The sequence below is a fragment of the Camellia sinensis genome, chromosome 4 (assembly GCF_055761805.1).
Source record: "Camellia sinensis isolate YWXY chromosome 4, ASM5576180v1, whole genome shotgun sequence".
Taxonomy (NCBI): domain Eukaryota; kingdom Viridiplantae; phylum Streptophyta; class Magnoliopsida; order Ericales; family Theaceae; genus Camellia; species Camellia sinensis.
Genome location: NC_138964.1, coordinates 137558153 through 137571121, shown reverse-complemented (window position 1 = coordinate 137571121; position 12969 = coordinate 137558153). Strand labels below are relative to the sequence as shown.

Below are 12969 nucleotides of genomic sequence, written 5' to 3'. Positions count from 1 at the left end.
CACATTTGTTTCTAGCTCAAACTTGAAAAAGATAAAAGAATATTATACTTTTTTATTACTCATAGCACTAAGAATTTATAACAAACTACACCAACTGTGTATTTAACTCTGAATAATTGGACCAAAAAAAACAAAGGCCGAATATCAAGACGAAACTACTGAAAATAAAACCAAACCAAAAAAAGTGTATTGCACAAGAAGCCTGCCTATAAAAAATAAATTTATAGGAAAAGAAAATGGTATATCTATGTACCACTTCGCTACCAAATGCTCCATTGCTCACTGCCAAATGCATCTTTCCTAGTGGCTCGATAAAATGGCGGCCCAATGATTAAAACTAGAAACTTATTGTATTTTGCCGGCCGGGGGGAGCAACACACTGCCACAAGGAACAATATGCTGGAATTTTGGCTGCTTCAACCCCGAGGTCAGATAGGTTGCGCCCGTATTCCTGATCAATAAACACAGCTGAAGTTAAATCACAAGAAAAAGGTACATCTATATATACACACTGGCGGTGGATGCAAACGCTGACGATTTAATGAATGAGGAAGATGAGTCGAATTTGAAAATTATTAGCAATTATTTACAGGAGCAAGGCTCACCTGAATATCAAGAAATAGTTGCATACAGATCTTGTCAGTATCAGACACATTATTGTCAGAGACATCTGAGCTTGCTCCAGCTCGCCTTTGTGCAGTCTGTCGTATTCTCTGAAGTGAAGATTCTGTTTTCCTAGTCTGGTCATGATATTCGAAAGCTTTTAAATAAGATTCCTCCAAGATATATACTGAAAAAAAAATCCTAACAAAAAAGGGGCAAATTTCAGAAGAGTAAAGGTTGTGATCTTTGTACTAACCACACTAACAAGGTCGGCAGCTAATTCATGATAACGACCGGTTATCTCAAACGCAGCACCTTGTAAGAGTTCATTCCTATTTTCCCTCGTCAAATATGTGGTGGCTCGCTCTCCTTCCAAAAACGCCTGAAAACATGGAGTGGTTTATTACATTGACATCTCAATGTAATAAGTTGACAAGTATGGTGCGTACATCACACAGAAGGTTAAGATACCCGAAAACACAACAAAAATTCCTTTCATATTCAAGGATGGGTTCAACATGTAAGTAGGTTAAATAAATAAATTAAATGAGAACTATGGCCATGTTTGGTTTGGTTTCCATAAACTTGTTTCAGAAATTTTTTCTAAAAAATTAAAAATTAATTTGTTCAAAGAAATAAAATAAAAAAATCAAAAAGTTATCATTTTTACATAATTTTATCTTTTGGGAGGCCATAAATAATTTTTAAAATTTTTAAAATATTTTTTTTATATTTATTTTTATCAAATTAGTTTCTATTTTTTCAAAAAAAATTCTGAAACTTTTTTCTAAAAAACAAACCAAACAAGACCTATATTTTCCTTCATAAGAAGATGGAACAAGAGCATTCAAATAAGGATGTATGCATCTATGAGGTCAAAGACTTATGAAACAAATTTTCGTAAGTTATATAGCTGAAAGAAACTCAATTTTCCAAAAAACGGTTTCACATTATCATTACAATAGTCAAAGTTCAAAAACAAGGTGCAATGTTTAGGGGGGACACTCGGACACTGAAGGCCCATTCAAAAGGAGAAATAACATATTGGCATTAAGGAAAAACTCTTATCTTGTCATTATGCCCAAGAGGTTCAAATAATTTTTACGGACACTCCGACACTGAAGGCCCATTCAAAAGGAGATGATTAAACCAATGCTTCCCAGTGTATTTCACCATGGTCATTATTTTGTTGCCATCACACATCTACAATATTCTACAATGGAAAACCCTTTTTGAAGACAGTTCTGCTAAAAACCATGCTTAGTTTGGAAAACTACTTCAACTCGACATTAATCAGCCTTTGACATGGCAACAAGAGGTTTACATTGTCCATGAAACAAACAAAATGGATTCAACTTCTAGGTTTACCTAAATAATAATAACAACAATAAAACAAAGTTTTGTTAAAGAAAACTCATCTAAATGCTGCAATAAACAAATGGATTCAATGGAAAATTGTGTTAGAAAGTTTGCAATACACGGCATTCAAATAAAAAATGCTGTTGCTCAGCCAAGGAATTCAGCAATTTAAATGTTACACTCAGAGAGAAAAATGATACACAATATATTAGAAAAGAAGACTTCTTACCTTCAAAGGACGCAGTACGCCGGACACGTATGGTGAATGCCTAACAGGAAGAGGCTTATTAGTCATCCTGTAAGTCGCGGTTATTCCCTTCAGTTGTCTCAAGTCCTAAAATATTTTTGAACAAAAAAATGAATTAAAGACGAATAAAGGTGTAGACTGAAGAGACTACCTAATCTATCAATGGCCAATGAAAATTTTGGAAGAGCACAAGTCAAATTGCCAAGATCTATCAAATTCCTAAGGTTGTGTTTGGTTTATGGATTGGGGTAAGGATTTGAAAATGAAAAGGAAAAGGTTGATAAAATGTGAATGAAATATAGCTACTTTTCACACACTTTTTCCTTTCCCTTTCCAAATCTCTACCCAAATCCATGATCCAAACACAACCTAAAAGCCTTCCCACGTATAAGATAAAGACTCGGTAATTTACATATGCCCCTCCATTCATTTATCATTGCACAACCAAATCAAATAAAACCTTTGATAAAATATGCAGCTTACCTCCACAGACTTCTCAACTACTGTTCCTATTATTGAATTCATCACCGGGGGTATAAGATCCTTCAGAGATTTTCCACCCTGTAAAATGCTTTGCTTTACAAGATCAAGGACTTCGGTGGAGCATGAGCTAAGTAGCTCGGATACATGTCCCAGGAAGTCACCAGAAACCTCCGCCACCAGACAATTTAAATCATAAATTATCTGCAACATATAATGTCCTTTAATATGCAGCTAAGCATAATTAATCATCTACTGAACATGGCACCAACTAAGTGGTCTAAATTTGAAGTCATGTGGGTGTGTAAGACCTTTCCATACAGTAGCACATAGTCCGGGCTTGTGAGCTCTAATAGAAACGCAATCCACTAGTATGAGGACAATACTATATTAACACTAGCCCAAAATTGGGTATAAAGTACTCAAAAATGCCATTAACTTGCATCTGAAAAGACACCAACTGGGTTCTGTCACCATACAGTTTGCAAAATGGCAGTAGTGCTTAATTAGCAACAAGAAATACCTACAAGTCTCATGTAAAAGCTTACTGAAGCATGGGATGCAATACAAGGTGATTATCATTGATTGCCAACTGGCAATGACCATAAACAAGGATACCTATGCAGCTACAAGTGAAGGCTTATTGAAACACGGGATACAATGTAAGGTGACTAGTGCTTATCTTAAAACACACACACAGAGAGAGAGAGAGAGAGAGACCCTAATATCCAGCTAAGACTAAAGAGGTTACAAAATGCAGAATATATAATCATATGCATCACATCCCCTTACATATTTCCATTTGTAGATAGCATCATCAGACTGAAGCAGAAATACGATTTGCTAGGTTCAGCTTCAACATATGCTTATCACATTCATACACTCAAACCAAACAAACAGTCATTTCTGCCGCATGCTTTTTCTTGAAGACAGTTGAAACATAATCTGGAAGAAAGACCTTGTTTTTCATGTTACTTCCTTCATCAGAATATATTAGATGTCAAGTCATTTAAATATATATTTCATTTTGTACTGACAAAAAAAAACAGTAAAGTTTTTCTGCTATGGCTTTAGAGTAGGAGTGCAACTTGGGCAGTCTCAACCTGAGTCCAGCCCAAATTTTTTTAGGGCTTAGAAAATATATTTTTGAATTCAGTACCAGCTTGGGCAAAAATTTAGAAGCCCGAATTAAATTTGAACGGGCTTGGATAAAGACATCAAACAATCCAAGCAACCCAATGCCGGAATTATACATATATAGACATATAAAAATATTAAATATACATATAAATTATTAGTCATTACATGATATTAAAGTAATTTAGACTATTACATCATATTGAATATATATTATATATACAAGTAATACAAAATCTTACCTTTTTTATTCTCACTCATAATTGTAAAGACTACATAAAGGCATCTCTTACATTATATAAATTATTTGTTTTGATATTATTAATGATTTTCTTTAAAAAAATGTAAATAGAGTCTAATTTTAATAATAATTTAGATGGGAAAAAAAAACTGAAATCCATTTACAATTTAAGCAATTCAGGTTTAACTCAGGTCAGTCTTGAGCAGACAACCTCGGTTATAATTTGGGCCTAGACAGGTCTCAGCACAACTTGGATTGAGCTTGGACAACCTGCCAACCAGACCGGACCTGCCCGAGTTGCACCCACTTTAGAGTTTTCATCTGCATGCTAATAACAATCTCACATTTTTTAATATTAAACAGAAAACAATCTCATGCATATTTTCCCATAAAATGAGTTTCATAGAAAGAAGACATGATGTCCCTCAACTTAAATCCTAGAAGGACATGTCAAGAAGCAACGGATTAATATTAAAACGAAACGATCTCACGCATATTTTCCCATAAAATGAGTTTCACATAAGGAAGACATGATGATGTCCCACAACTTAAATCCTCAAAGGACATGCCAAGAAGCAATGGAGCAATATCCTCCCACAATATTGACCAAGAAAAACAAGGCTCCATTTGGTTTAGTTTTTGAAATGAGTTTTGAGTTGCATTTTGAAAGATAAGTTGTGGAAAAGAGTTTTGAAAGTTTCAAATCTGTTTGGTAATGAGTTCTGAAATAGTTTTGAGATGATTTGTAGTTTTTTTTTCTTTTAAATTTTATTTTTTTAGTTGAATAGATGGGTGTGAGAAAATTTGATTGATTAATGTGTAGAATGTAAGAGAATGAGAGAGGAGAGAGAAAAAAGTAATTGATTGATTTATTAATAATAATAATAAAAAGAAGGGAAGGAGAGAGGAGAGAGAAAATTGAGTTTTGAGATGTATTTTAAAAGTTTGTTAACCAAAACAAACTTTTTTATTTTTTGATCCAAATCATATTTTTAAAACTAAACCAAACATTAAAAATGGTATCAGCACAAATGAAGCCCAAAAAAAAAAAACAAAAAAAAAACAAAAAAAGACCATGAATAAGCTCATTCCAGCAGAAGAAAATATAATATAGCAAAATAAGAAATGATACATACATAAACAAAATCTTCTGGGACAGAAGATATAGCCCATTCAGATCCAGGGTAGGAGCCTGCATTACCAGCTTTGCGAGCAGCCAATCCAGCTGACAACCAATTGGAGTACCTACAAGCGTAATGCAGTCATATATTTTGAATGTCAGCAAATTAGTCCAATGCATGGAAAATGCAACACCAAAATTTCAAATATAAACTGACCTAGAAATAAGTTGCAATGACAAGCGAAGGAACTTGTCAGAGCAAGAAAGGACAAGAACGTCTTCTCTCCAGCAGGATCTCAAGCAGTCCAAAAGTGTAACACTTGGTTTCAATGTTAAATCTTGAGAATGTTCCCCGCCCTTATGTGAGTTTTGAATTGGGACAAGACTAGTAACTGTCAGTGCAGAATCTAAAGCCCCAGCAATTTCCTGGAATCTGAGGTAATTTAAATTATATCAGTCACCCACATCTTTCCTATTTCCTCCTATCTTTTTCTTGTTCCTCTTTTTGGGGAATGGAGTGTTGTACGGTTACAAGGCCTAAATTGTAAATTCCACAATTTTTAAATAACAAGAACCATATAAGAGAAGTATTGAGTACCTCAGCGAGAAATAGACCCCAACATTCCACTGCCTGATGAAATCAATGTACACAGCCTCAGCCCGAAATTTGGCAACAGCAGATCTGGATGGACAATAACCTTGCATGACAATTGAATGTTATAAACAAAATTAACATATATGCACATTCAAATTTGATTGCAGTTGACTCACAAATGCAAATTCAGGAACACCAGAAGTTTGCTTTTAAACTACCTTAAAAATCCAGAGCCAATAAAAAAAGAAAATGAAAAGGGAAAAAAAATCTACCTTCTAAATGACCCAAGAAATCTAGGCTTGATTTGTAATTTTTCAAGAATGCTGTAGGTCTTCCAGGAGAAAAGGCCCCTGGTTTTCCCTTTTGGATTGCTGAGAGAACCTCTTTAAGGATTGAATTGGCCAAGAAGCTAAATACATGCAAACCTGAATTTTCTGCACACCATACCAAACAGCACAACAATTTAAAAAATAGTAAAGAAACTAATAACTAACACGTAATCATATAGAAGAACATGCCATTTTGTCATTTCAGATATACCGAGGAAATCCATTTTCTTTACATCGGACATATCATTTAAATGAAGGGAAGATTAAGAAAGAGAGAAAAGGATGGATGAAGAAATAAACAGTATAAGAAAATTATGATAGCAAGAGGATTTTGCAGCTTGGTGATCATCTCAAAGGAAAACTTGGAAAAAGATCTAGGGCAGTCGCGATGTAAGTAAACCGCTCATATTTTAAACAATGATATGTAACTGAACAATTGGCAAAGCAAGAAACTGTGCATTGTTCATTACTTAAAAGCAGCATTGAACGAGAATGTACGCCTTGGGCTAAACAAGTACAGTGACTAGGCCAATGGGTAGTCACATCTCAGCTAAAGACACTACAGAAGGGAAAAGCACAATAACATCAATTGGTTTAGTGAGAAAGACAAGGTAGTCCCATGTTTTCAACAAAAAGTTCAAATGTAATGCAATAGTTGAAGGGCTTTTAATAGCAACCTTAAAGGGTTGGGGATAAGGCTATATTATAAAGTTGTTGAAAAAATAGCAAAAGAAGTCAATTACGTACCAGTAGAGGAAATTTCCAGTAAAAATTTACAATCTTTCTCTATATATTGCTTTATTTGTTTATAATCCTCTTCGAGTTCATCTCCAGATGCCCCACCAACCATCCCCAGTGAATTGTGTGGAATAGTTTTCTGAATCAGTGGAGCCACAACAGTTGAGCGAAAAATTTCTTCAGCATTCCTGGTGTTATCAATGGCTGCATATGCACGTAAGCAATTGTATATTGCATTCTCATCCCTGTTTTGCAGTCCATCTATGAAACAATGCCCCAAGCTAGCATCCAACAATAGGCTAGCATTCTGTATCCTCTTCGCCATGTTCTCAATGAAAGGCAGGTTCTGTACTGCCGTAATATAGAAAAGAAAAGGTGCAAGTTAATTTACACAACCATTCACAAAACCAGTTTGAACACCAATGGATACCAGAAAATAATTATCCCTTCCAAATAGAACTGAAGGAATTGATGAACCACAAAATCAAGCCATAGTTTGTTTGGAAAAGTATTAGTTCATTCATTAAGAGTTTGCGGCATATAACAAATCAATGGGGAATAGAAGTTTTGAATTGTTATAAAACCCTCCTAACACCAAAATTCAGCCACTTCCGTCTTTTCCTATTTCGATTATAAACTATCCTAGAATCTCTGTCCTTGCTAGATCCACATCCTTTTCAGAAGACTGACTAGCTCCATTGCTGATAAGCTCATTTCTCAACTTCTCAGTCATCGTAAACAGTATTATTTTTATTTTACTACCTCTATTGCCCTTCCTACCTTCCTAGATATTCTTTCCCTCCAAATAGAACCTTCTTCGTATACAGAGTAAAAAGGGGGTTTAACGTTAAATCTCAAAACTATAGCAATTTGTTAAATCTCAAATTGGAGTAAACTTTTCCTATAAACTTGAAATCTTCTGAACAAATATTTTTATTAGCATAAAATAACGAACTAGTGTCATCTTCTCTCAAATTTTTAGGCAGTCTAGTGTGGTCAATATTTATTTGAAAGAAATGCGATTTGCATATGTTTTCCAAATGCAAGAGAGACACTGCAAGTTTCACTTGCAGAGCAACCTAGTGAGGCTCCAGAAAAACATTAGATAATGGACATTGAAATAGTCTTGCTCTTAGGTAAAGTAACAGTTCCAAGATGAAATGATGAATCAATCACTAAGACTTTCACAACTCATGTCGTGAATAACAGAAACATAAAGTCAAAAATTAATAAATAAAATTTAAAAAACTCAGAAAGCATATCATCAGCAGCATTCAGTAAAGACAGCTTAATAACATTATTGGCACATGAATGATACAAATGTAACTGAGAAAAATTGTTGCAAAAAAATTATAAGACAAATGTAAAAACCACGAGAAAGCTAATAGAGTTAACATGAGGATGACAGCAAGATAGACCTGTGCATGAGTGATGTAGAACTTTAGCCGATTCATTTCACTGGCGATTCTCTCCAAAAGCATGCTTTGAGCCTCCCTGGGATTTGTTCCATTTTCAGTGTGTTGAAAAGAGATTCCATTGCTTAAATGATCCTTTTCTGCAGAATTTAGATCTCCATTGGACAAATCAGCGAGCATACTAGGCAGCTCCTTTATCAATTTCTCAACCTGCATTTCAAAAAATCAAATGAAGATATTAAAAAGTGACCATAACTCATTGCAATAAACCAACAGAATCCCACAGTTGCTGGAACAAAGCCTAAAGGTTGCAAATGCAAATGAAAGCATGTTTTCTTTTAAAGTATCCAATTTATACAGGGTTGCACCCCCTTTGGCTCCTTCTAATAATTTTTTTTTAACTTTTAGAAGGAAAAAAAAAAATAGAGAGAGAAGGCTCTTCTGATTTTTAAGAAACTGTAGGTTGAACCAAAAAGAAATAAAAATTAAAAGAAGAAAACTTGAATTACAAATATCAGATATCTCATTTGTAATTAGGAAACTAGTAACTAAAACCTTAACTCAACTTAGCCTATCACAATTAATTGGCTTTGTTGTATTGAGTTTCTCAACTATCATAAACGAAAACCATAGTAAGATTAAGAATTTCATTTGTCCACAGTGAAAGCAATGCCAAGGGACCAGAATCAATGTGGTTAGGATAGCAAGGAAAGAAATTTCAGCATATGGTTTAACTTAATATACAAACATTGGGAACAAGGATTTGTTAAATTGATTGTAAGTTTAGAATTATCTTCTTGGACCTTTGAACAATCAAACACAATGAAAACCAAAACTAAAACAAGAAATCTCTTAATATGAACATACAAAGGTTTCCAAAATAGAACTCTACTTTTACTTGTTAAAATGATACAAGATCATAAAGGCAACTATTTAACTGCGGAGAATAATAAAATGGAAGGATTTCCAAACTTGAGCTAACATTACCCATTTTTGAGGCCATAACTATAGAAATCCTATGTACCCAAATTCAACTTTGGTTAGTTCTCCGAGCAAAAGCACTAAAATCACCAGAATGTTTCAGGTTGTATCCAAAACTTCAACTTAGGGGTTGTTTGGGATGACCTAAATAAGTGTACTTTTTATCTTTTTACGAAAAGATGTGCAGAAAAGTAGAGATGTGATATGATGGAAAAAAAAATAAAAAAATAAAAAGATGGAATATTTTTGGGTTGCCAAACTTGGTTTTAAATGCAAAAATTAAGTCAATTATGTATTAATAAAAGTCTAATTCATCATAATTTCTGAAGTTTCGTTCTTACATTTTCTCAAAAACCAAACAGACAACAAAGTGAAAGTAAAACTAAAGATTCCAAATTTCTCAAAACGACAATTACAAGAACAACCTAAGCTCTTGCTTCAGTGAGAAAACAGTCCATGAATTGAATGAATCGGAGTAGACATTCCCGTTTTCTCAAATCTCAATTGCGAAACAATCCAAGATCTAAAAATATAGAGAATTGCAAAAAAAAAAATAACTACAAACACATGATGGTAAGTGGATCTGTGCTTAGTGCAACTGAATTTGCACTCCATACTTTCGCAATTACTTTTATCTTCTTTCCATTAATTTGCAGTTCCCCTATTAAACTCCTTCAATTTTCCCACATTATCTCACCAACCAAACACACCAAAACAGAAACCAAATCCGCATCCATGAAATGAATCTGAGTAGACATTCCCGTTTTCTCAAATTCCAATTACAAAATAATCCGAGATCTAAAAATCTAACCTTTTTGCACCTATATTTTCACAATTACTTTTAACTTTTTGCCACTAATTTACAATTCCACTAGACATTCCATTTTCCCACATTTTCTCATCAAACAAACACCATAACCAAAAAAAAAAAAAAAAAAACACACACACACAGTATTCAAATCAAATCCACATCGATACCTTAGACACAACATGAAACGTATCAAGCAACAACTCCAAAACCTCCCTGGCCGCTGCCGCCTCCGCGCGCTGCCTCAACCCACTCTGCAGCGCCAAAAGCGATCCCTCAACAGCAGCCCGAAACACGACAATCTTCTCCCGGATCTCAGACAACGGAGCCCGCATTCTGACGACAGCAGCATCAACATCGACGAGCTTGGTGCTGAGATTGACGAAATCGGCATAATCGCGATTGATGAGGTCGAGGAGCTCGTGCTTGAGGGAGGAGAGGTGGGATTGGAGCTCGAATCGGAGGGTTTCGAAGGGGACGAAGGTACGGAGATCGGAGATGTAGGATTCGGAGTCGAAGGTGGGGAGGAGGAAGGAGGATTGGTTGAACCAGAGAGGGTGGGAGTCGATGGGGTCGCCGAAGAGGTCGGTGGGGGACCGAGGAGGGGGTGGAGATTGTAGATCCGCCATTGATTTTGTGAAAGTAATGAGGAGGGTTTCAGGTTTCGTTAGGGAATTGGAAATGGAGTGTACATTGGAGATGGAAGAGAGTGAGTGTGAGGATGAAGAAGAAGACGCAGACGACTTTGATGGGGTTTGTCACGATAGGGTGTGCCTTCTGTGCTTGGGTGCGAATTAAAGTTAACATTATAAATTATTAACTATAAATTAAAAAAACTGTGTTTAGTAGAGTTTTAAAAACGTAATTTCATATTTTGATTTGAGTGTCGTGGTTGGTTAAAATTTAAAAAAATTGGCTACACATCTATTTTTTAAAATATGTCTATTCAGTCATCTTTTTAGATATATCCAGAATGTTCAATCAGTAGGCTAGAATAATGTTTGTTTGTTTATGTTTTTTTTTTTAATACCTGTTTTTTTTATATTTTAAATAAAAAATATTTTTAGAATTTTTTTTAAGAAAAATTATGAATTTTGAATAAAATTTTGAGTTATGTGTTTGGTTATGAGTTGTAAGTCTTTGAGTCAAATATCACATCAAAAATTTCAAACTCAATTCAAAATTATTTTCAAAACTTATAACCAAACAATTTTTCCACACTCAAATCATAATTTCAAAACTTACAAAATTAAAAATACAACTCTATTCTCAAATCATAATTATAAAACTCTACCAAACACTATCAAAAAAAAAATTTGAGTGATACATCAATTGCATTGGTTTGAATTTTGCTTGAATTATGTAACTCGGATAACTGTTTGGATGATTGACGCCATGCTTATCAATTACAGTTGTTACTCGTGTCAATCGACATTTGTCGAATGATCGACGTTCTCCCAGATGATCAATCAGACGATCTCTCAAATGATCAGTTAGAAGACCGACATGCTCAAATTTAAACTATTCAAGTAAAGCCAAATTTAATGAATATAACATTATTCATAAATTATGAGATTGTTTGGAAAGTGCTAAATTAGCATACTTTTTGACTTTTTATTAATAAAAAAAATGTGAAATATGGGTTAGGTTTGAAGTGATGTGGTAGAGAGGTGATATCACTCAAATTAGAAATAATGCGACCTAAATAAGATGATTGTGGCTTTTTTTGAGAAGTGAGTTATAATTCGCTTCTCATATTCTAATTAACTTCCCTCTCTCACAAAAAGTAACTTTTAATCAACTTTTAACCAAAAAAATTATTTTTAACCATCTTTCCAAAATAGTTCTGTGATTCAAACAACTACTAAATTGTGAAGAACGACTTGATAAATAATATTAACTAATATATAATTTGCATAATATTTTGTATATATAATACTAATTAATTTTACATAATAATTTTCATATATAATATTAATTTGCAACAAATTGTAAATGTTAAATTTTCCTCACTGATCTTTACTTTTTTATCTTATTAGAAGTTGAAAAGAAAAAAAAAATCCATGTATTAACTAATAACATAGCAGGATGGTTTTAAAAACAGGTCATTAATTTCAAACACTTGATGGATGTAGAGTAAGTTTATTAGATTAAATGATATTTTGTAGAGCTCTAATCACAATTGTATTGTATGAACTGTGTAGGGTCGTGATTGGAGACAATCTGCTCCAATTTCCTTTTTTTAATTTTTTTGATTTGATTGAGTTTTTTTGAATTTTTTTAAATAAAAAATTAATTTGATAAAATAATAATAAAAAAAACATTTATTATATTGGGAATAACCACATTAATTTGTAAGATGGGCTTTGAAAAATAGCCTTAATAGATAATAAATGTCTTTTGGAAACAAAATAAAAGTCAACTTTTAGTTTTTTACTTATTTTGAGATATATCATCTCTTACATTTTTTACTTATAAAACACAAAACAGACTAAAAAAATTAACTTTTTATCAAGTTTTCCCTTTGACTGTGATTGGCCAATTTTTTTTTTTTTATCTCACCAATCCGCACATGTGTGTAAAAGTAATAATTGGAGGAGGTCTCCATCACTGCTTTTTGCCCTATAAATAAGGAGATCCTGACAAATAACAAGAAGCGAAGAAAAACAACAAAGTAAAAGCAGACACTTTACTAGGCGACGGTTTAGAGTTTGGGTTGCTTGTGGGGAAGGTGACGGTTTTCAGGTGGTGAGGTGACTTGATTAGTGGGTATTTGAGAAATTATTATTTTAGTAAGTTATTTTAATTTTTAAATATTTTAATAAATTAAAATTTTTATATTTAAAAAAATTAAATTTTTTTGTAATTAAACGCGATGTCTGTGAAAAAAAAAAATGAATGATTATAAATTTGATA

At 33.5% G+C, this 12969-nt stretch overlaps 1 protein-coding gene across 1 annotated transcript; it reads right to left on the bottom strand.

The window, feature by feature from the left end:
• Positions 1-32: 32 nt before the first annotated feature.
• Positions 33-11128, bottom strand: LOC114261070 (conserved oligomeric Golgi complex subunit 2). The gene is made up of 12 exons (XM_028201583.2): positions 10224-11128; positions 8268-8474; positions 6859-7195; positions 6055-6216; positions 5786-5885; positions 5405-5620; positions 5204-5312; positions 2693-2893; positions 2192-2296; positions 860-985; positions 606-740; positions 33-451 (listed from the first exon to the last, which is right to left on the bottom strand). The coding sequence occupies exons 1-12, from the start codon at positions 10680-10682 to the stop codon at positions 338-340; spliced, it is 2271 nt and encodes a 756-aa protein (XP_028057384.2). The 5' UTR covers positions 10683-11128; the 3' UTR covers positions 33-337.
• Positions 11129-12969: the final 1841 nt, after the last annotated feature.

Coding starts and splice junctions, on each gene's coding strand:
- LOC114261070 (XM_028201583.2), bottom strand. CDS start 10,682: ATGGCGGATCTACAATCTCCACCCCCTCCTCGGTCCCCCACCGACCTC. Junction 6,217..6,858: donor ACTGGAAATTTCCTCTACTG/GTACGTAATTGA, acceptor TATGGTGTGCAG/AAAATTCAGGTTTGCATGTA. Junction 2,297..2,692: donor TAGTTGAGAAGTCTGTGGAG/GTAAGCTGCATA, acceptor AAAATATTTTAG/GACTTGAGACAACTGAAGGG.